This window comes from Ascidia mentula, chromosome 1, assembly GCF_947561715.1.
Source record: "Ascidia mentula chromosome 1, kaAscMent1.1, whole genome shotgun sequence".
Lineage (NCBI taxonomy): Eukaryota > Metazoa > Chordata > Ascidiacea > Phlebobranchia > Ascidiidae > Ascidia > Ascidia mentula.
Genome location: NC_138566.1, coordinates 3431557 through 3455031, shown reverse-complemented (window position 1 = coordinate 3455031; position 23475 = coordinate 3431557). Strand labels below are relative to the sequence as shown.

At 42.2% G+C, this 23475-nt stretch overlaps 1 protein-coding gene across 3 annotated transcripts; it reads left to right on the top strand.

Annotated features, from left to right (window-relative positions):
- The first annotated feature begins 849 nt into the window (after window positions 1-849).
- LOC145913878 (uncharacterized) lies at window positions 850-22498 on the top strand. Of its 3 annotated transcripts, XM_083001653.1 has the most exons (12): window positions 850-972; window positions 10366-11051; window positions 11295-11913; window positions 14369-14506; window positions 14955-14960; window positions 15423-15480; window positions 16796-16967; window positions 17867-17981; window positions 18820-18924; window positions 19971-20063; window positions 20635-21155; window positions 21323-22498. In XM_083001653.1, exons 2-12 carry the CDS (start codon window positions 10396-10398, stop codon window positions 21495-21497), a joined length of 2658 nt encoding a protein of 885 aa, XP_082857779.1. In that variant the 5' UTR covers window positions 850-972; window positions 10366-10395; the 3' UTR covers window positions 21498-22498. The 3 variants fall into 3 exon arrangements, with proteins under 3 accessions (XP_082857779.1, XP_082857771.1, XP_082857787.1); XM_083001645.1 differs by lacking the exon at window positions 14955-14960 and having other exon boundaries at window positions 14369-14495; window positions 15397-15480; XM_083001661.1 differs by lacking the exons at window positions 14955-14960; window positions 19971-20063 and having other exon boundaries at window positions 14369-14495; window positions 15397-15480.
- Window positions 22499-23475: the final 977 nt, after the last annotated feature.

Sequence of the window (23475 nt, the reverse complement as noted above, 5' to 3'; positions counted from 1 at the left end):
ATTCCGGACAGAAATACTGCTTCAAAAAAACGTTTCTGTTTTCAAATCGTCTTTACGAATGACGTTACTTTTTCAAGAGCGGTTTAAGAGAGAGTTGTCACGAAGCGGAACACCTGTCTTTGAAGTCTGCATTATGACGTCACAGAGACTAACAACAGAGTCTTTGTTATTAGGGGCGTGCAAGTTTCAGCTTTGCAACTGTAAAGGTGTTTTGCACTGGTTTGAGTTTGATTGGTTTTCTAAAAAATGCAGGTTTGAAGTCAAAAGCAGTGCACTTAATAACGTGTGTGTCAAAGCTATCTTCATAATATTGTATTGGGTATCTTACGGTCAGACATTACACAGCTTTTAGGACAAACGGCCCAGGAACTTGATCTAACAACGTGAAGGCAAAGCACACAGAGCAATAAAACGCAAGAAAGGAGTTTTGACGTACCCTAAATTTTCCACCACAAATAACAGCTATTTAGAATGCCAGTTGTTAACAGGTGGCAGGGCGGTCGAAGGTTTGTGGAGCGTCATGCGTGAATAGGAAACTTTTTTCGTCGTTTGGTAACTCGAGACCGACGGCCCGCAAGTCGCGAAGCACATTTGAAAATCGGCGGTCTGCGTGGAACTGGGCTGGCAAGGCGAGATAAGCTTGGCAAACTAACAAATTGGTGCAAGTTTCAGTCTTGTGTGCTTTCGCGAGGAACGTCAGTTGTATACAAAAAGTAGGCCTAATTGTTTTAGCAACAGAGCAATTTCTAAGCTATGAGCGATGTTGCATCATATACGAAAAAACATTGTTGCTATTCAACTGTTTTTAACAAACAAACGTTTTGAATGTTTTCTGCCTTGTGTGTTTGCAGATACTTATAGCTACGTTTTGTTAGCAAGATTGAAGTTAGACGTTGCGACTGAAAGATACCCGACGAAAAATAATCAATTAATTGCAACAAGGATTCAAATTTTCAATCAAGAGCATGGCTGGTAAGTGGATTTAGGTTTTATAACAGGTTTCAAGTGTGGGTGTGTTTGATTGATAAAATTAAATCCATGTTAGCGTGTACTTTAGTTTAGGCCGATTTAAAGTTGATTAGGATTTCCACTGCTATAATAGCCATTCATAATATATTAACTATATACATAGTATATGGGCAATACCAGTTAGCTTTAAATTCTCGTGTAGAATCGTGCCATTAAAAGTTGTCATTATACTCATGAAAATCTCGTTTGCGGTCAAGCTTGGAGTTTTGCGGGTGCCAGAATAATACTCGGAAATGTCCATAACGGACGTTTTGGCAGATTTTAAATGTCGCACAGGGAAGAGATTGCGCATCTAACTTGTTGGATGCAAATGTTCTGTAAAAAACATACCTTTAATTTGAGGTTCTTGGCGTCTGTTGCCTTGGTTAGACCGAAGGTCCTTTTCCCAACTTACCCAGTAAACGGTAAACAAAAACGTAATTGCTTTCCCATTCAATCGGTAAAGATTGGGGTTAAAAAGGCCATTAGTAGTGGCTCCTGTTACACACGGGCTGGTAGAGATTCCCACAACTTTAGTTGTAACAAAAGGATTGCCCATTGGTCTCAGGGCGTTCGGACAGCAATGGCAGCGTCTTGCCGCTATCACAACATAGACAGCCTGAAGGACAACCGCTAATCTCGCAAGATTACGAGATGTTGAACTGGGAAGGTTTATGCCAGCATGTGCCCCTAATTGCCCTCAATTTACAAAGGCTTGGCTGATGTGAAGGGCGAGTTACGTGTGTCACGTAATTATTGTTGACTTTGACTGCTAATGTTTTGTTGATAATCATCAGATACATTTGTAATTGTAAAATCAGCGATTACCGCGATTGTCAATTGAAATGTTCGGTGTTGTTAGCCAACAACGGGTGACGTGGAATCAACACGTATGACAAAGAAATTGTCAAATTGTATTTAATTCCAAACTGTTGCATCAAGACCCTCAGGGCAAAGTATTATCGTTAACGGCCTCTTATCAATATGTTGTCCGATTGTACGCGTAAACACGATCGTGTTGGTTGACTAATTTTTTCATTATCCAAAGTAGATCTGATTTGCCGTGCGGTCAAACACAAAACTTGATTTTCAAGTCACTCGACCCGCAAAGGCCAACACTTGTATGTGGTGATTTTAACAACTCGCCCACATACGCAAAAACCTGTTCCCCAGCGCAATTTAACATCACCGACTACACGTCAACAAACAAATATGGACTTGCTTGGGCGAACGGCTTTCACAACAACAAAGCCCTGACCAATAAGCCGCCCTGTATATTTGTTGTAGTAACTCAAATTGGCGGCTAGCCTTTGAACCGAGTTTTGATAAGCAAGACGCATTTTTCGTCGACGTTGAAAGCTCACCGCGGGATCCTCGTGGTCCAGGGTATTCGCTTCGAGGTGCTATGTTTGTACAGGCGTGGTGTTTGGTTTGGTGCTCCGTCCGGTCTGCGGAACTGATAGCCCTTGACGGCCGTAAATCATTATTCCCTGTCCAGTTAATGGCGATCCGTTTGTAGCGTTAAGCGGGCAGCGATGCGAGATATCGTTCGTGTATATTGTATTGCACTGCAGCGGGGCTGTAAAATTTCGAACCGTGGCTCTCTCTTCCCAACAACAAACGAATTGCGATTAAAAATCGGGTCGTTTATGTTTTATTGCTTTCCATTGAATCGTTGCATAAAGCAGGCCTGTATGATTGAGGATTATTTTTGTGAGCAAGTAAATTTCCAAGAAGTAAATCCAGGCAAAATGTTTCTCTGCTATTTTATTATCAGCGACTGTTCGTTTCGAGACACAGTTATGTTTGTTTTATCCACAGTAACCTACCCCAAGTTGGCGAAACCGTTTCATACAAAGGCTCTTAAAAACAAACTGGGTTTAACTACTTGGCGTGGAAAATATGACTTCAAGGCTTTATTGCTAAGCAAACTATTGTAAAACCAGTGGCGTAATATCGTGCGCATATTCAGGCCTTTCTGATTGCAAAAGTGGGCACCGATGACGTCACCGCGGCGGTGTTGCGTCACGCCGCCCATCATTTGAGTGGTCACGCCAGTTGTGGTGGCTTTCCGCATAAATCATCTTTAGAGTGAGGGCGGGGGGTCGCGAAGGAATTACTGGTATCGGGGAAGATGTTTATTGTTGCACCCAAAGAAGAAAGTTAGGCCTCGGGCGCACTTACGGCCTGTTGACATACAAAGAAACACTTACCACCCTACGACGAGCCGACGGCGACCCGCAAACCGACACTGGAGTGGTTACAGTGATAATTTTGTCCGATTATTTGCGATCTCCGGCATAATGGAACTCCTGTGGGAAATAAAACGTATAAATGTTGGATTGTTGGACGGAATAAAGGTTGGGAGTTGCCTGTGTGTGTTTAGTACACCGCCTAATGTGGGTCAACGGTCGCTCCATGATATACCACGGGGCAAAAATTCAAATATTGTTTGTTGATGTTCGTATAACAGTAGTTTCGTTTACCCGAGCAACACGCAATTAAAGGTTATAACCTATGGCGTATTTTGGAATGGTCACGTAATATCATAGTTTGAAATGGTACTCGGTTGAAACCCTTCAGATTATAATGTACCATTTAATTGCTTGCGGGTTTCCAACAAGTTCAAGGGCTTTAAAAATAAAGAACACGATCACAAATTTTGTCAATCTCTTTCTGTTTAGTTTTAAACTAAAGTATGTGGCAGACAGAACCAAAAACATCCAATCACTGACATCGCTCCGATTGAATTGTAGATTGCAGAAAACCAGCATGTAGTAATATTCACCTACACAAAAAAATAGTATTTTTTGTACTTTGCAAAGTATGGTGATCGTGAATTTAAACCAATCCTCCTAGACTAGTGACGTCAAAAAACAATGAATAATGAAACTATTGTAAAGCATGTTTTTGCACTTGAGAGTAAGCTCACCTGTTTCGTGGTTTGTATAAATTAAAATTTCGACAACATCGCAGTCGGCAGGGGGCGCTATTAAGGCGGCCGGGCTTTGTCAATTTTTAGCTCTCGGTCACACTCGATTATTGTGAGTTCAACATTGAACAACCAGAACTTACTTAAAATTTAGGTAATTCTTATACGCAAATAACATTGTGGAATGGAAAGCTCAACTTTGTAAAGTGTTTTCCACCCTGAAAAAAAAACAATCAATGCAAACCAAACCTTCGCCGAAACCTTTCATCCTGACACGACAATCCCATTTCCAGCCGCCACTTTGAAGTGAGAAAAATCAATATATGCGACCTCGCTATCATTAAAGCGTTGCGCTGTCGGCTTGCAGCCAAGTCGCAAATAGCTACGAATCAATGGTAATCTTTGTTGTTTTATTATGTCGTGAAAGTACCCTTTATCTTGGAACGCACTCAGGCAATTTCGGGGTTGCCGAATCTGTCGAAGCAAATGGGTTTTGACGTTGCTTTGCATTTGATTTTGAAGTCGGGGCTGCCAATTACTGTAACCGCCGAATCGAAGTACTTTTATTTGGTGGAAAAGTAATCGTTTTTTTCCTAATGAAAAATGACTTCTATTTCCATACGTTCGTTCACAAATATATGACTGACTTTTATTTCCTACACGTTTTTAATACTTGTATGGATACTTGATAGTGGGTGAAACACCTACACTCTTTGAACTTGCTGGTGAGGTCGCAGAAATGCCTAATGTCGAGACCGCAGTGCGTTTAGGATAAAAATGCACCGGAAATCTACACAACGTTGTCCCAACATCAGAAAAACATCAGAATTTCTTCATCTCATTAGCAAACCCGATGGTCGCGAAAACGAAACCCATCGACCGATTTCGGCGCTGATGGAAAAGTGAACAAAAAAATTCGCCCGCAAAGCGTTCTTATCTTCCGCTGTGACGTCACCATACGAAATTCCTTCCCTTCAAACCGCGTAACACGTCTACCCCCTTTCGGTCAGTTCGCGTTGCTTCGCTCAGCAATGTTGTGGTTTTGTACGGCTTCACGGCAATAGCGTGCTCTCGAGCAAGTGCAAATAGTCAGTCGTATATTTTGACGCGAGCATTTGGTATGTGTTGTGTTTGGTTTGTTTGTCCTAATGCAGTTTCCTTGTTCAACAGGCTTAAAGTGCTTTAAGTTGTTTGAGGTTGTCGCGAACCAACGAATAGTTATCATGTATATTGTGTCTTGGTTGAGGTAACTGTGGTTACATTCGTACTTTAGGGTGATTTCTGTCGAATTTATCCGATTCTTTTTCTTTTTAGTTCCCATTATTTTCCTGTGAGCTTTAGTTACAGCCAGCAGTAAATTTATCATGGTCAAGGTTTCTATGACAACCATTTTTTCTTTTTATAGTTCATTAAATATTCAGGTGAAATTCTACTAAGTAGAGTACGTAACAGAAACGCACAAAACGTGATACATGAACGTGTCACTACTGTCACACATTTCCCGCCAAGTGGCGTCAATTTTAATTTCATTTTGCCGACCTGAATTCGCTCTGATTCAATTTCGAGCGTAGCCTGTCGTTTAGCGCAGCCAGCCTCAATCGAAACGCTGTTGACAAGCAATCCTGTGGGGTTAGAGTTTAGCGAAGCATGAATTGGTTCACAAAAGAAGCCGCCACAGCGGATTTATCAGGTTGAAGGCAGAGCTTGGAGAAAAGCCATCCGAAATTCGACAAATGACACATAATTGAATCCAATTTCAATCCATGTTGTTATTGGCAACCGATGGAGAGGCGGTTTACGTCATTTGTCATAGGGTGATTACGTAATTTTTTTGTATTTACGTTTGCGCACCAAATATCATGGTCTTAGTGAAAGTGAAAGTGCATAAGAAAGTGTTGTTGAAGTATTTGATAGGGAGTTCTATTCAGTTTTGCTATTTAAACGGTTAGTTCTCAAAACTAGCGGTTCACTGGCTCCCAACCTTTTTGGGCCCCTTTACGTCCCGCTAGTTTTGTACAACTTGAGCTGAAACGTAATGAAAAGAGCATATTAATAATATACAAAATTTATTAGGGCAAATATGGCACTTCGCACCAGCGGAAATAAATTTAATCTGAAAAATGCAGCGAAATGAAGAATGACCCAAGTATCGATTTTAAGTCGTGTTGCTTTTCTTCCGTCGATCCGTGTTGGTCAAACGAAATCGAATTATTTGAAACTTGTCATATTGAAGGCGACACCACGTTTTATCAAAGTACAACGAAACGTGAAGTGTGACGTAAATGCGACTACATTCACGTAAGGGCAGGTTGAAGAACTCTCTGTAGGTTTACGGAATGTTATCGCATTCGCGCTGCAACACGATGCTGACTTCGGACTGGAATGTCTGCTCCAACCCGCTTCGTGCAAACTTGTTTTTGACACGACCGCCTTCTTTCCTCTGCTCTGTCCGCACACAAGCCGCTGAAGCGCGGGAACATTGGTTTTTGAATGTGTGGACAGTGCTGTTTATATTTTTATGCAACCCCGATGTTTCAGTGGACAACAACGATATCTGCGTATTCGTACAGGCTCGGTTGGTATCAGGAAACAATAATCGAAAGGTCAAAATTGTGTCCGTTTTGCTGTTTGCAAAAAATCGTTACATCAACAATAAGAAACTATTCCTCTGTCAGACGAGTTGATGTAACTGTTTGCACAACCTGGCGAGGCTATTTAAACCACATTCGCCCGGCGTAAGAATTGATCTGTTTAAACAAGACTCGAGGCACGCTGTGTGCTGTGGATTGGCGGAATGGTTAACTTAACGACGTTCCGGTCACTACCTCCAAAATTGGGAAGTTAAACTTGTCGCGGAGGAACTAAAGTAGTGATTCAGTGAAGTGTTGTTTGGTTTGAGGATATTGTGCTTTTAAAGAACGCAGGAATATCTACATAGTATTCCATATAGTGCGGCAGCGGGCAAGTATATTTAGCAGTTCATACTTCATAGGCATAAACCAGGGCTGTTACATGTGTACGTATATAGCAGTTTATTAACATAAACCATCTCCGGTTTCTGGTGCCAGCCAAGTATTAGAAGGTTTTTGGACGTAAATTGATTAGTTGGCAATTTTGTGTCAAGCTTACGCAACTGCTGTGAGTGTAATTTAATCGTATGTCGAGGAACGAACCGAATTGTTAACAGAGATGGGTAAAACTTGTGAGCTGGATTGTCACACAAGATAATCCAATTAGAATATCGCTATCACGTTCGCACGAACTTGCGCCGAAATAATGACCTCTAACCCAGTGACGGCTTCGACACCTCGTATAATACTGGTACCTGCCAATTAGTTGTTAGCGACACCCGTGCTGTTTTCGTTGTCACTAGTGGATTGGGTGCGAACTTTGGCGCACGGCACACAAAGGTATGCTGACTATGGCGTTTGTTTGCGTAGAGGAACCGCGTCGAGTGCGCATAGGTTGCACTTGTACCGTTTGATAATAATTCACCCTCAATGAAACCTAGGTACCTTTAAAGTTCCCGGGCATAAAATATTCATTGAAAATATAATAAAATATCGCACTGACCCATATCGGCTGCCAATATTTGTGAGTAATTTTGGATACCTGACAGGAAAAGATCCATCAGTACCACCAAACAGAACAGGCTGATTCCTATGGTATTGTTATGACACTTTCACCTTGTTGAAATAGATGGAAATGATATTTTTTTCTAAATTTTGGACGCAAGCTAAGTAGATTGTTAACTGATATCAACTTGTATCCTGCGGTCCACGAGGCTTGCCATGCAATCCAGAGTAGGTTTTAATCACAGAAAGGGCCTACAAAATGTAGTCAGAACCATTCTAGGTCACAACGTTTTCACATAGATTTACACAAACTAAACCATTTACACTAGCCAGGAAGTACACGCATCATACAACACCTGCCATTAAATACCAGTTGCATCGACAAACAAGACATCACAATTACTTGGCCGTGTTTATGCTGGCGCCAATCTGTTTGCATGACTACTTGCACAATAGGGGGTCGTAATTTAGTTGGCACAATCGGTCACGGACGAGCCATTGCCAATAGCGACACTTCTTGGGCAGGCGGATGGGAATGTTTGTTTTTGAAGGTGCGTAGTAAGTTTGTTTAATCTTTTGCGCGACGCTGCAAGATTCTTATCGGTCCCTTTTTCGCTGCTCGCTGTCCACAGAATCGTTTATAATATGTGTGACTAGCGGTGCTACCACAGTAGCCTTGTGTTCAGTTGCATGGAAAGGGTAATACATTATAGTGCGTGTAGTGCTACTGCTGTTAGGCGATGTCAAGGCTTGTTGTTGTAGTTGCACTTCATCAGTTTTTGAATGCTGCATTGGAAAGAATCGCCATTTTGGATTTATTAATTCACAGTTTAATTTACTGTTCAAATAAACTTAAATATAAACAATTAAAATAACAGCGTCGTGGACGTTTCGGTTGCAGAGTAACAATCGTTTAAGAGTACTCGAATAGAATTGAAGCACTTTTAGATCAAGGGCATACCGTCCAAGGCGTTCACTTCCTAAGCCTGTCGCAAAGTCTATGTTCGATCTTATTCTGATTGCTCATACACTGGGGATAATTGGGAAATTGATCACGCGGCGGTCTTTTAACTTCGACACACGACCAGATTGCCTTCCGTTGAGTCGACGGCGAACATAACGAATTTCACGCCCTGTGGGATGCCGAATAGTAAGACGCCGCTGGTAGCATGGCGCCTGTAATAAGGCCGCAAGGGCTTTGTGCCTTTCAATGGGAATATAGGGTGAGAAAGTATGCAGTTCAAACTACCAGTCAGTAGTAAGTTCCCAGGCCTTGTGTTTGTCGTTTCTCTTGTAAGGATTTCGGACAGGCAACTTCTCTCTGTTGCGTCATAAAAGGGATAATCAGTCACGTGTCAACAAGTCGGCTTGCGTCGGCGGTTTTACTTGCATTGTTATGTGTTTGTGATGCAACAATATGCTACATAGCAGGCAGTCTTGCAGTTTAGAAAAGCTGTTCGTTTGGAAGATGGTTGTTTTTCGTTGCGATTAAAGGCGTTAACCATTTCAAAATGGAACTAAAGCGTGCCAGGCGACTTTGGGCAAAGTCAGTGGCCATGCAAGTCGCTGCGTTGGCAGGGTATCGCGTCGAGAGCTTGCATTGTGTTCAGTCTTTTATGTACAGTCTAGCATTGTGTTGTAAAGACTGCTGCAAAGGGTTGTGGTTTTCGTATCATTTGTGGAGCTCGTGGGTTTTTGGTTGACGATGACCCAAGTTGCATTGCTTGCAGAGTGTTCAGCACTATTTTTGTCAAACGTATTTGGAATATCATTTCGGGTCGTGTTCAAGTTTGAACATTAGCTGACAGTGGGAAAGACTTATTTTCTGTCGCCATCCATGCTTGACGACCTAGAATTTGTCAAGCTCTTGTTGGAATTGAAAAGCTGGTGTTAGGTTAGGTGGAGTTAGAATTACCGGGTAAAGCCTGTTTTTCCTTGTCAGCACGTGACATTCACCTGAAGCAACGAGGCGTAAAAGCAAAAGTGGACATACATGGGCAAGTAAAAGGGGTTTTATAAAAGTAGAACTTGTTGATACAGGGGTTAGGGCGAGTGAGACCCTTAATTTTCAGACTTCCCACAAAAACGTTCTGCACGGTGTGCGCTTGAATCGTACGACCACGATTCGATTGAGAGGAAGCCAATAGCTGCCTTGTTGAAACTAGAACCAATGGTTGAATGGCGATCCCAGTTTTGTCCCAAAACATAAGAACAGGGCCGGTACAGGAACGGTGTCGCCTTTCTGTGATGTAATTGGCCGATACGTCATCGCGCAGCGGCGCTGGTTTTACAATGAATGATTGGCTAGGGGGGAATTTTAATTACCAACAGACGTTTTATTTCCTCCTCACGACCGGATTTGGTTTTTGTTTCACATAAAAGTTAGCCTTTTGTGTCGCACTTTTGTATGGGATTATGTGTTCGTATGGTTTCCGCTATCAAATAGTTCCCAAACGGCTGTTACGCCTTGTACCACTGCACAAAATTACCTTCGACACGGGCGTACCGAAATGAGCCTGGTTCTTACTGATTGGCTATGATAATGGTTATATACCACATGAATACAACTCGACGTTATTGCAGTTTTGTTGAAATGACAGCTACGTTAAAAAAATTATTGTTGGTGGGAAATGATGACTGTGTGATATTTAGCTTTTCAGCTCGAAAAATCGCACAAAAAGAAATATGCGTATATAAATTTGTTGGATATTGAATAGAAACCTTCAGCTGTGGAATTAATAAAGATTATTGTTGTGCCACCCACCCACCAACCATCCGATACCTTTACATAAAAACCCTGTATAGCGTTCCCAACATTGCGTGACAGCAGATGTTTTTATTTCTTCACAGACGCAGTGCGAGAATACGTTTGTTGTAGAGATGGCGGCCGTTGTGAATGACCCCGCTTTGTATGCGCATAACTACCACAAACACCTGCCCCTCCCTCCCTATAGCAAGGCCAACTTGGCCAATCGGGCCCCTCCGCCTCCGTACTTTTCCGGCAGCTTCGCTGGAGTTGAGATTGCCAATTTGCCGCCCCTGCCAGAGACACCGTCCGAATTGGAAAACGATCAGCAGTTTTTGTACGCGGGCAAAACGTACTGCGGCGAAGATTCGGCTTACTGGGAAGGCCAGGAAGTCTTCAGTTACTATTCGCCCGACAATACCGAAGGAGCGGTGCTTTATTTCTCCGGAGACGAGGAGGAATACGAGAGACGTTGCAGTCCCGGCGAGCAACAATATCATCGCTACAGAACCAACGCACCGAGTGATTCCACACCACGAAGCAGTATGGGAAGTGCTGGGAGCGCGTTGAACGACGGCCCTTCAGGGTCTGGAAGGTCGCGGAAGAATCGAAGGGACAGTTCTGGAAGTGACAATGGCGGTTTTGAAACGGCCCCGGTGAAAACTTCACTCGGCGTGAAAGAAAAACTGCGATCGTCTTTGGATAAAATCAGCTTGAAACCTTTTCGTTGGAGCAGTTCGGATAAACTTGGCTCGAGCGGGTCCAAGTCCAAATCAAAGAACAACAGAAGGTAAACGATTATGTTTTATAATTGTATACAATTACAAAAACCGTGGTTTGCAAAATAGCTGTGTGTAACAATAAAGCTAGGGTGAAGTTATTATTTTTTCACTTTATTGCCACAATTGACCCACATTTAAAAGGGGTTAGTCACACAACGTGGCATAGAACGATCTCAAACACCGGATTGTTGGAAACGCATTAGCTGTTGGAATTTAGCCAAACTTGACAATTTTCATATTTCCACCAACAGATACAGCGACTCTGGCGCAGCATTTGCAGTCAACAGTCCCGTAATCCCTGAGAACGGCCAGAAAGGCAACAGAAGTGGAAGTGCTTCGTGCGAAACCGATACCAGAATCCAACCAGGAGCAAAGAAGGGATTTTGGAAGAACGGCGTTGCAAGTCGACTCATCAAACCTGTCTACCTCTCCGAAGCCAACTCACATCTAGAAAGCACGCAACCAAAACAATTGAGTGGTTCCCACGACTACGTGAACTTATCGGCCACTAGCGCGAAACTTGTGCATGCTCGTCCACGACCCCGTGTTTCCAACGACTACCAACTACCACCTGCCACACAAAACCAATACTACGACCTGACCAGGACTGTAGATGAAAAAGACACTGCAGCGCGTGCCAAAGGTACTTGGAACATGCTGAAAACGGCAAAAACAAAACAGGTTCCACTGAAAGCGTCCGGATACCACTCTTCGTACGCCTCATTGGGAAGCTCAGATACTTTGCAGTCATCCAGAGGTTCCCAGGGCGGTGATTTAGCGGCAACACCTGAAGTTGTTGCCGAAGTTAACGTGGAGGTCAGTGAGCCACCCAAACTTGCACCAGTGTCGGGGAGACTACTGTTGGACAAGGTAAGAGCAAACGTTGGTTGACAACTTGGATATTTTGCATAGTTGTGGTCAGTATATACACATGTAAACGTGAGTGTAAATCTGACAAGTAAAGATTGGAGCATTACCGCTGTCTCTTCATTTAATACGGGTTGTTGCGGGGGTTGCTGTTTTTACCATCAATAAGACATTGGGAAATTAGGGATAATCAACAGTTACATATTTCAACGTTGCCTCTGAAGAGCTGACATAGTATAGAAGGAGCAGATGTTACCGGTGTGCGTTATACCTAGCCCGCTACGTACAGCACACCTCTTAAGAGGGCCCCGTCGCCATATACGTGTAAGCCCGTGCACCCTAGGGGTTTGGGAGCAAAGCGCACGACGACGTCATTATTATTCAGTAATCAGTGGTTGTTTGATGACCGAATCCCACTGGCCCCGAACGTGAAATCAGGAATCGATTTTTGCGACGGATGGCACATTTAAGTAAATACCCTGGCTTGTTTTATTCCCCGCTCCGTTCTTTGATGATCGATCGGAGGCGATTTTGACAGACTGCATTGTAAGTTTTTTTCGTGTCCGTCGTCCCCTTGGTTGTGTATTGCGGGGAATCCCCACGGGAACTGAGACATTGAAACGTTGATAACTGATTGGCACTGGTTGTTTGGTTTGTACGGAATGGAACGCGTGTGGATTTGAAGTAGTGGTAACTAACCTGGCGGAACAAGCACTCACGTAACGTATTGCGCCCTTGTGTAAAAGCGGGTTTCAGGAAATGATAATAACTAAAAACAACTTGATTTTGAGCATTTGGCGAAAGTTTGGGCCATTACGTGGTAGTAAATGCTAGTTTTAGCTGGAAAACGGTTTGATTTCATCAAAACTGTTGTTGACCCGAGCGATAGGTGAACCTGCGAACCATTATCTCGGCTACAAATCATGGTTGGGGCAAAACTTACTTTTATGCCCGGTCTTCGCGTTGGCGTCTGTCGGTACTTGTGATTTATTTGCACAAGATTTTAACGCGTACTATCGGTTTGTTTGTTCACGGGGACTTTAAACGCGGAGGAAACTTTCTTCGTTAATTTGCTTCGGCTTGTAATGGAAAATATCGTTTTTAAAAAACATATTTTGCAAATTCGTTTTAGGTGGATGACGTTAATTTGTTTCTTTAAATGGAAAAAATGTTTCTCTTGAAAAACGATAAATAAACGATCAATTCTTTGCAAATTTCCTTTCAATCTCCATAACATCATTTGTCGTCATAAGAAGACGTCAAAGAAATAATATGTTGGTTAAATATGTTGTTTTTTTTTGACTTTTTTAGCACATGGTTTTTAAAATTATCGCCATCACAAGGGCCATATTATCAGTAAAAAATTTTACTCCATTAACACTAAAAGAAACCGGCACTATCTTGACGGCGAAGAGCCCTTAAAAGCCGCTTTTTAAAACAAAGCTTTCACCCAAGCACTGGGCCATTGTACGTCCACTTTTCTGCTGATACGGGTTTATTCAAAGCGACATTTCGACGCGAAGGGAGGACCGAAATAGGGCTCTCGAAGCGGTCCTGGTATTTGGACCACATGCCTAGCAAACTAGCTTGTATTGTGTGGCTTGGGTTAGGCTACGTTTGCGTTCATGCGTGCTTTTTGTATTGCCATCTCGCTAATGGAACCGTCGCCTGTTGTGGGTTAGATATAGAATCCCACACGCGACTGCTTTGAAAGATATATCGTGTTGGTGCTGGGAGCAGTCCTTCTTTCAAAATGTACCACAGCTTCTGTGATCAGCCTGCCCCGACGTGTTAGATATTGACTTCGGCAATTTTTTTGGCATCTCTGTTTACATAGCTATGTGGTAACAGCTAATAGCTTCACCATACACTCAAGTTAATATTTCCATGGTGAGCATCAACGAATGTGCAAACTTTTGTACTGTTTCTCATATCACGTCATATACGTTTATCCCACTTTTCCGGTTGCGTGCCATCACTTAAATTCCCCCATCAACTACGGTGCCAAGTCATATCCTGAACACATAGTTCTCCCGCGGGTGACAAGCCAATAAATTTCACAGTATTTTATTACCACGATACGCTCCGTCCACCGAGCTTTTGACATTTATTCGTCCGTAACTCTCAGATATTTTGTGGGTTTAATTAAGTTGGCAAGCGCGTGTGGACCTGTTTTATAACACAGTTGTGGCTTATGATGACTTGTTGAGCAATATATTTATTACATAGCAGATTGCATGATGATTCTGGCCATATTTGTTAGGTATACGGATGTTCCCTGATTTTACGCATAGAAGAAAAATACCAAATATTTCGTGAATGCTCTCTGGCAATCTATAATGTATTAAGTGGGCCAACTATCACAAGTTGCATTTTGGCGACAATAGACAGCAGTTTTTGGGTTTAAAACGTTGTCAACCATTATTTGGTATTTTCATGGTTGCTTTGTATGGTTTAGGTACCAGCTGGCACGACCATCCTACGACCAACCGCCTTCAAACCACCAGCCAGACGACAAAAACCTCAAGAAAATCATTCTCCACCCACTAACAGCCCCTCATCTTGGGATTCGCAAACATCTGAAGGTGAGTGCAGTGTTTCTGGCTCTGCCAACGGAACTGTGTTGGCGTTTTGGCTGTATGACGTCATGTTTATTGGCGTTATTTTCAACCATCGACATGCCCCTTCCTTTCCTTGAAGCTACATTAGGAAATATATTAAAACACCAATTCGCAAAAAAATAATTTGCTGGCCTCTTGCTTTGCGAAAATCAAAATACTGTATTTTATTACATTCGTGAATTCAACGACCGGTTTGACTAAGTAGCGAAAAATTTACCCTGACCTTATATTATAGCTTGTAAGGTTATTTAAAAGTACTGTAACTAAGGGTATTGTATTTCTTTGCCCAAGTATTAACATGACTGACATGCCGTCAGCAACTTCTCGACCTCAAGGACAACCCTGCATGTTCACGCAATATTACATTACCCACAAATATGTGCCCCGCCTTTGTTGCTTTGCATACACTCTTAAATTTCTGAGTACGGTGTTCTCGGGTAACTGTGTTTAATAAATCGCGGCACCTTTACCACGTTGATGTTGCATCTTTCATCAGGTTACTGTTTAATGTTGCCTTGTAATATATAGCAATATTTATCCAATGAGGGGTCCGGAAAAGCCATTTTAAACGAATCTAAGGGCCAGAAAAAGTCTTGGGGACGTATGTACAATAAACACTTTGTTGACAAAACCATATTTTCTTTGCCGAAACGTACGGACTCCGAACCGCCATAAGATCGTTTTGTTCCGCTATGGGTAATATATGGACGTCGTGCTTTCACAAACACCATTACCCGGACTTACTTTTATCCCTTCAGCTCCATAAACGCCATTAGCGGGCGTCTAAATTGCCGACTTCGGCACGTAACGCGATACCGCTGTGCAACGCACGCCTCTGACGTAAGTTGTGTCTTTTGTTGCTTAGAGTTGCGCTTGCAAACTGGCTTCGAGGTCGGCGTTCTTGATGGGAAGAGGAGCGTGTCCAACGATTCCAACCACTCAGATTCAGGTTGGTGCAACTTCGAGTGCCTCTATGTTCTCAGTTAAACTGTGTCCCATGCTGTTTTTTTTATCCTTTTAAATGGTTTTTGTCTTTAAAATTAAAAATGTATGCCTTATATAGTGATAGGTGGCAATAAGATAGTAATAAATAAGAAACTATAGTTCAACTATAGTTTCTTCTATAGAAGAAGACATGACATACAGCAGAATAAGGTTTAGTGTCAGAGTTGGCAGTTGCTTTTAGTTAGCAGTGTGTAATTGCTGCAGGTTTAGGTATTAGCGACAATACTGTTACAACTGACTTGTCAGTTTTTAGTGTTCATTTTCTTGAGTTAGTGTGACGTTGCTTGTTGTAATTGTGCGTGCCTTCGAACGCAATGAAGTGAAACTCGGAAACGTCACTTGGATCGATTGTTTGTCAACAATGGTGACACGAAATTCGCGGGAATGTTGTTCCTGGCTCCTTGGCCGCATCTTGAAGCGTAAGGGCGGTTTTAAAAGCTTTCCTGGCGAATTTTGTGTCTAATGCGCCAGCTTGAACGTGTTCCGATACGATCTTGCGTGTGGTCTCTCCTTTAAACTGTGATAACATCCTGAAAAGCAGGACTAGTGATTCGGACAGTTCGGCTTAGAATCATGCACTAGAGGTCGTAAAATAACCAAGTTTATGAACAACCAAATGTAACGACTGTTTAGCATCTGTTCTGCTCTTACTGCAAACATACCAACGTCAGTCGTCATTAGTAGCGATTAGAGGACGCCGTATTATTTGCTCTTAGCCTCAAGCATGCAGGTTCGAAGTAATGTAATATGTAAACAGGGGCTTCGGCAAGCTGTTTGAAACCGATATGAGCAATTTATTCCCCATCCAACCTCGCACCGAGTACCGTTTATATCTTTTAAAAGGTGTACACACCTTTGCAAGAGAAACTGCTTTTACGCTTATCGCTGCTTTGACGTACGACCCCTATCTTTATTGATAAAACCAACAACAGAATCAGGCTTTTGCGTTATATTAGAAATTACCTATACTAGCCAGCATTGGCGCAGTCCCGAGTTTTTCCGTTGCAGTTTTAACTCTTTAATCTCGACCACGCGACTGTCTGTAAACTATCCCATACATGCCTCGCAAATAACCGGCCCTTGACTTAATTACAACCGCCAGTATCAGTATCGGAAGCATATAAGAGTAGCTTATTTTCGACTATCCCTCTTCACTACCGCCCACATGGCGTACCTCACCCACACAAGGTTGCATTTTGGTGTATACGTAGCCGTACAGGTGTTATGGATTCTTTTTTAAGACTCTCTGTCGTTCGTAGGTCGTCATTCCGCCACAAGCATTCCTGTTGTTACCTCTGGAGCCGGTGGAAGTTTTAGTTGTTCTGGTTCGGAAGGTTACGCCAGTGCCAGGGTTTCTTCTTCAACTACACACAGTGTGATGCATGAGAACGACCTGAATACTTCTGATGTTTCACTGCAGATGTCACCAAGGTAAAAATAGACTTTTATTATTCGGCTGTGCTGTTGTTTTGTACATGGTGAGCGTTGTTACGGCAGTTTTAGGCGCTTAACAAAACGCAATTACTCTCCAGCACTTAGTGATGTAACTTTGTTTTAAAGTTTTATAACAATTTTTTTAAACTTTTATATGTGTATTTGGTTTCCAATATGAACAGGCCTCTTTCTGAGGCTAAGTTTCAGCTGATCACCATTAATACTGCGTTACTATAACATTATAATAAGGAGTTACTTTGATTTGTTTGGAAAATATTTTATCCCGAGAGTGAACAAACGAAACATAACCTAACCTATGGCGCGTTCTTGCCACCAACCTTGGTTAACTTCACCTTAACGAACCGTGTTCACGAATTCCCCACGAGTTTTTGGTACCGTCGACACTTCATCATTTTGTCAGGAACGCTATCTTATCGCGAAACAGACCGAGGTCGAAGTTCTCTGGCCAAGATAAATAAACCCAACCTCATCACACAAGGTCCTGTGTGATTCGAAGCAGAAACACTGTAGCGCGTAACATATGGTGTAACATTTGAACACATTGGCGGATAGTTACACACTTTACCATGGCTTGTTTGGCTTATGTTCCCATCAGCGTAACAATTTCAAATATGTTTAATGGCGTATTAAGTAGAGTCGTTTGGTAAAATTAAAAATGAATGACGAAAAAACGTTCAAAAGTGATTGTGGCACATTCAGCTAATATTAAACCGAAACTTAATCAGCCATTTTTCGGCATGTCAAGGAAAACGAATAATGTCGTTATTTACAGAACTAGTTTAAATAAACAAACAGTGGTGTGAACCCATGCCCCGCTGCGCGATGACTTTAACTCCCCACGTATTCTGATAACAGCGTTTTTCTGCTTTGAACAGAACGATGTGCGATGACGTCATGATTCGAGATTTGGAATGTCGCGTGAAGGCGAAAGAGGGAGAGTTGGAAATACTGAGACGAAGCTTCGAGGACAACGAGAAGGCCTTGTACATGGTGAGTGGTGTTTTCCTTGTTTTAACTTTTTTTAACATTTTTGTGAGTTTTTCTGATGGGGTTACTGTACGTTACCTGGAATAATTAGTTAAGGAATAAACTCATTTTCAATATAATTTACCGTGGGGTCCATGGGTGGTGACCGAATGATCTTGTTCGTTTTGTGGATTGACCACATTTTGGGTTGAAAGAGCTATGTACAGGAGTGTTTGACGTTACTTTTATTTATTAAATTAAGAAGTTCAACTAGCATTGTTTGGTGAAAGTACGTTACTATAAAATTATATAAAAGATAAAGAAAGCCCAACTTCGTTATTGGTTATTATTCACTTCCATAACAATTGATGTCAAATTGGCATGGTTTGATGGTAACGATTATTATCCAAACCTTGGAGTAAAGGCTTTGAAATTCAGATTACGACATTAAATTTTTATTGGATGTAAATGAATGGACAAACAGTAATTTTAATCACGATTTAAGAAATCAAATCACTTCCAAGTGAATAGATCTTAAACTTGTGGTTAAAAAACTCTTCTAGTGTGGTATCTTGTCAGGTGAACTCATTCAATGTCACTTGGTGGTAGCTAAGCCCTCTCACGACTTGGACGGTCGTATGTAGCTTGTAAACAACCTGCGGACATCCTTAACCACGTTAGTCAGTCCCACGCCGACTGAGTTTCCGCATAATGTCGCGATTACATCATTAAACACTGGAGTCGCGGCCGATTTCTAAAGCACCGTAATCGGTTTTGATTGACGTGCGATGTCGAAAGCTTTATCGCTTCAAGCGCCGCCCTACCCATCACGTGACTTCACTATTGTTCATTTGATTGACAGGTGTACGAAGACCGCGGCGAGCAGCAGCCAAACGAGGCGGGTTTCAAGGAGGACGAGGTTTTTGAGTTGATGCAGAAGAAATATGCGAGTGATTTGAGAGCTCAGGTTGGTTTGGTTGTGTATGGTTATGGTAACCTTAATGCATGTCTTGATTTGTTTCTGTTGCTAATATTTGGCTGATTTAAACCAACTAATACTAAAATTATTAAGTTTATGGAGAAGTTTACCCATCTATTGCGATATGCTTCCTTATATACTTAAACATGCGTGTAAGGCAGAGAAATCAAATCCAATTGGCGCTGAAACTTTGCTCATCCATGTAATAATTCCACTACCAAGTTGCCAACTCTGAAAGAAGTAGTTTTATTGACGCCCGTGCAATAAGTCGTATGGTTGTTGACCGCCCGCGGCATAATCGTATTTGTTACGTCATAAAGTGCCCTAATGACGGCGATTCGTGTGGGAACGACATGTGTAGTTATGTCCCTACAATAATAACTGCATTTTCAAGTGTAAATTGAAAGCCTTGTTTTAAAGTCCTTTGTCAACTTGATGGGAGTTTTGAAAAATATTGAATAAATACATTAAAAAGTAAATCCTGGTTTGGGGTTTATGCGTCGTCTTCAGCACACAACTCACAGAACTGTGGTTTAAGCAACATTTCTTGCAACTAAAGATGCCCAGGGCATGAAAACACACTTACACTACTCGAACCGCGCTGGACAAACGCCCGATAATTGGACTTAATACTGTGAGCCCACCGCTCTTAGTAATAATATCCCTCCCCCCATCTAACATCAAAGCACAGCCGCTGGTGCAGGTCACGTGATACGACGTACCGGCTCCTTAAAAGTATTACTATCGTTGGGCTATATGACTTGGTAATACACTAGTTTCCAAGCAAACAGAACTGCACATGCGCATTTATTACACATGGTAAAGCACGATTTACAAACGTTTATAACGTAAGTACTCGGTGCGAGGTTGGATGGGGAATAAATTACGCCTATCGGTTTCTAACAGCTTGCTGAAGCCCGTGTTTACATATTGCATTACTTCGAACCTGCATGCTTGAGGCTAAGAGCAAATAATACGGCGTCCTCTAATCGCTACTAATGACGACTGACGTTGGTATGTTTTTTGCTGGCCAGACTGCCAAGGTTCTCAGGCACCAGCAGAGACTTGAGCGGGATTTCCAGCTTGCGAAAGACGAAAACAAACAACTTCTACTAACCAATGTTGAGGTAATAATCACTACCCTCAACCTAACTTACTTTGCAAATTATTTTTGTGTTTAAATATATTGATTTTCGTGAAGTGATTGCTGGCCTTGCGGCTTGGGTTCTTTTAAACTTACCACGCGCTTGTAACCAGCCTGTCGAGCGATTTCCTGCTCAATGCCAAAGCGAATTAACATTGAATACTCGGCAGTTACGTATCTTGGAATGATTACTTTCATCTTATGTAACGAAATAAGTCGAAACTCGGGTCATCGTATTGAAATTCGTAGAAGTAGCAAAATCAATGAACAACATGTAGTCTGATGGTTTGGCAGCATACGGCTTTAGAAGTTAAATGCGAGAGGCTGAAATGGAGTTTCTAAACCCATGGGAAATAACGCCCACATTTTACTGAGGCGAGCGTGTCGCCGAACAGACAAGCGAGAGAGGCCTCTTTGTGACGAAATAATGGCACTGGATTTAAAAAGTTTATTGAGTGATAATTTTGATGAAGATGATCGGTGGTATTTTTCCCACACACATTATAACTTTCATAATCTTCACATGTGATTCAACGCAACCTTTTCGTTTGCAGTTAGAGGAACGGATCAAGTCGATGTCTGACGTCATGGAAAGGCATTCGCGACAACAAGATGTCGCTGCGGAGTTGCGGGGGCGCCTCGAAGAGAGCGAATCGCTCATCCAGCATAAGAACGGCGAGGTGGCGCATTTGAAACGCCAACTTAAGGACAAACAAATCGAACTTACCCAGAGAACCGGCGAGACGGTCGCTCTGCGCACGAGAAACCGGGAACTCTGTTCTCAACTTAAACGACGCGAAACCGAGGCTGCGCAGTTCAGCGCGAGACTAGACGAGCGGGATCACGTGATCGCGGAATTGGAGCGTCGACTTGACGGCGTTTTGGCGACTTCTAACGGTGATAAAAACTACCTCGCGCCACTGGGGCGTGACTGTGGCTCGTCACGTGCCAGTGAGATCGACACGGATGAGTTGTTGCGTCGTATTAACGAAATAGAGGAGAGAAGCGCGATGCAAGCTAAACAATTCGAAAAGGAAAGGCAGCAATGGGCTCAGGAGAAGAGTCGTGTAATCAGGTACCGCTCATGGGATGTTTAATTGAGTTTAAAAAGTTTTTATTTTATTGTTGCAAGATAATTGTATTGTGTTTTGTATCTTCTAATTAAACGCGATGGTAAATATAAGTATCTTCCTGACGTTTTTCACGTTCGAGCAACTTTAGATTTTTTGTTTCTTTTTGCAGATACCAGAAACAGCTGCAGGCCAACTACGTACAAATGTACAAACGTTCACAGGGCCTTGAAGACGAAATCGAGATTCTGACGTCACAATTAAACGGGGAAGCACCGGTGGAGGTTGTTTCCGACAGTCATTCTTCAAATATTTCCGGTGACCTGTGTTACCCGATGGAAATCTAAACCGTCGTGGAGCTTGGAAATATTGCGCGATCTTTGCGTGTGTCGCACGCCACAGTCACTGCCATTTAGCATTTTAACTGGCAGCGTAAAGTTTATGGTTAATCGAGTTGCAGTAAATTGTACTATTTCGCTTCCAAGGAAACCTTTCAAAAACCTATACACAAACTGACCCGCAATAACCTTTCCTGGTTTGACCTGTTGTAACCCCGGAAGCGGTTACCTTCATTGAACCGAATTTCTGCTGGCTTCAGAAACCGTTTCCTTATTTTGCCTTCATTTTCTTTTTTCCGCCTGTTCCACTTCTTTCCTCGACACGTGATACCTCGACTGAAACTCACCTGCGTGCGATTTGACAGCTTATTAGTTTTAAGCCAGAACGGCGTCCATTTAAACGTTGAAACGTCACAAAACTTGATAACTTGGCTCGTAAGAAATTTCATGTGATAATTGTGGCGTTTTTTAAAACTAAAGAGTGATGAAATTCACCTTTAACTTTCTCAACCTTAAAGCGATCAATTGTCTTCCATCCATCCCTGAAGCAACAGTTAATTATATCAATTTTCTTGTTTCATTTTTTCCTCCTGAAACTTTTCAGATGCCAATCCCGGGTACAATTATTGGCCACGGCTTAAATCCCCCACTTAGTCTTGTTTGTCGCAACATGGAGGTCAACTCGCTGATCATTAAATTTGCCATAATTCTCTGGTCTGGTAAGAATGGCTGAGCGAAAATACGTGGATGTCATATTCCCGCTCCTGGGATAGCACGTGTTGTATTCAACGCATTACTTCCCTCTCTTGTAACTTCAATCTTGTATATCTTGCAGTCCCCGCTGTTACGGGGCGAACCACACAAGGTGTTTCATCTTCGTACCTTCGTACAATCTCAATTCTGTCGTTGTTTTTTTTCTCTTGTGTTTTTTTCGCGCAAAAAATCCGTCTTCAGCGAAGCGAGCGTCTCGGCATCGGGGATTCCCCGTTTCGCCAATAAATGGATTACTTGTTTGAATATGTTGTAATATTTCATGCAATGGCATGATAGGCAGGATCGCCCCACTGCGCAGGTTCTTACTGGACGATCACAGCTATCGTATTCTGATCATCAGGTTTACATGCTTCGCTGCAATGCCTGGGTTGCCAAGCCTGTAAACCTAATGATTGTTGGAATATGTGCAGGAATTCATTGCCAATGCCAAGCCTATTATAGGATGTATTTTCAAGCTTTTAAGTGGTAGCGGGGGCATATTCTACTTGTATATAAGTTATAACTAAAACCAAGCAAACAAAAAAAAACAAAAAATGTCGCAACAGATAAAACACACCGGGACATAAATTAATAAAAAACATCAATCACGGTCCAATCGGCGAAACATGGGAAACAACAGAACGAATTTTCACCGGAAGAACAAACGATTCAGTATTCGTCTTGCTACTTGGTGGTCAATTTCAGTTAAAACTAAGTTGTCTATGTCGGCATAATGTAATTGCAACCGCCTCGTGACCAATATTGTTTGGTGAAACCGTAATCAGACGAGTCAAGCTTTTATTTCTCGCAATCAATATTTGAAGTTGGAACACAACAAAATGTGGGAATAACCACGTGGCTACATTTGTCAATTGGTTCGTCTCTGGAAAAATCAGACAGTTTTTATGAAAAACGCTTTGACTCAAGCAAGTAATTAAAAGTTCGCTTGACAATATTTGATACTTTTCACCATTGCACTTTTTCTATGATATAGATGAGACATTTCAACCTGAGCAGTACGTGAGAGCATGCATTGGTGCCTGATTGCGTTGGTGGAAATCCCCTGCATAAACGTCAAAGCCCCTTGTTATGCGCTTACGCACCGGCGCAACAGGAAGAGATTGAAAGATTCGTCAATGCATTAATTGTACGATGTAATCAATATACAGTAGCTGTGATCGCCATGTTAAGGTTTTCGCAGTAGGGCATGCGAGGGCATGTATCAGTCCTGTTT

Bases quoted from the DNA above. Each gene is read 5' to 3' on its own strand.
- LOC145913878 (XM_083001645.1), top strand. From the start codon at position 10,396: ATGGCGGCCGTTGTGAATGACCCCGCTTTGTATGCGCATAACTACCAC. The intron at 14,496-15,396 runs GTGAGTGCAGTG...TTTGTTGCTTAG, and splicing joins GGATTCGCAAACATCTGAAG to AGTTGCGCTTGCAAACTGGC. The intron at 20,064-20,634 runs GTAATAATCACT...TTTCGTTTGCAG, and splicing joins TTCTACTAACCAATGTTGAG to TTAGAGGAACGGATCAAGTC.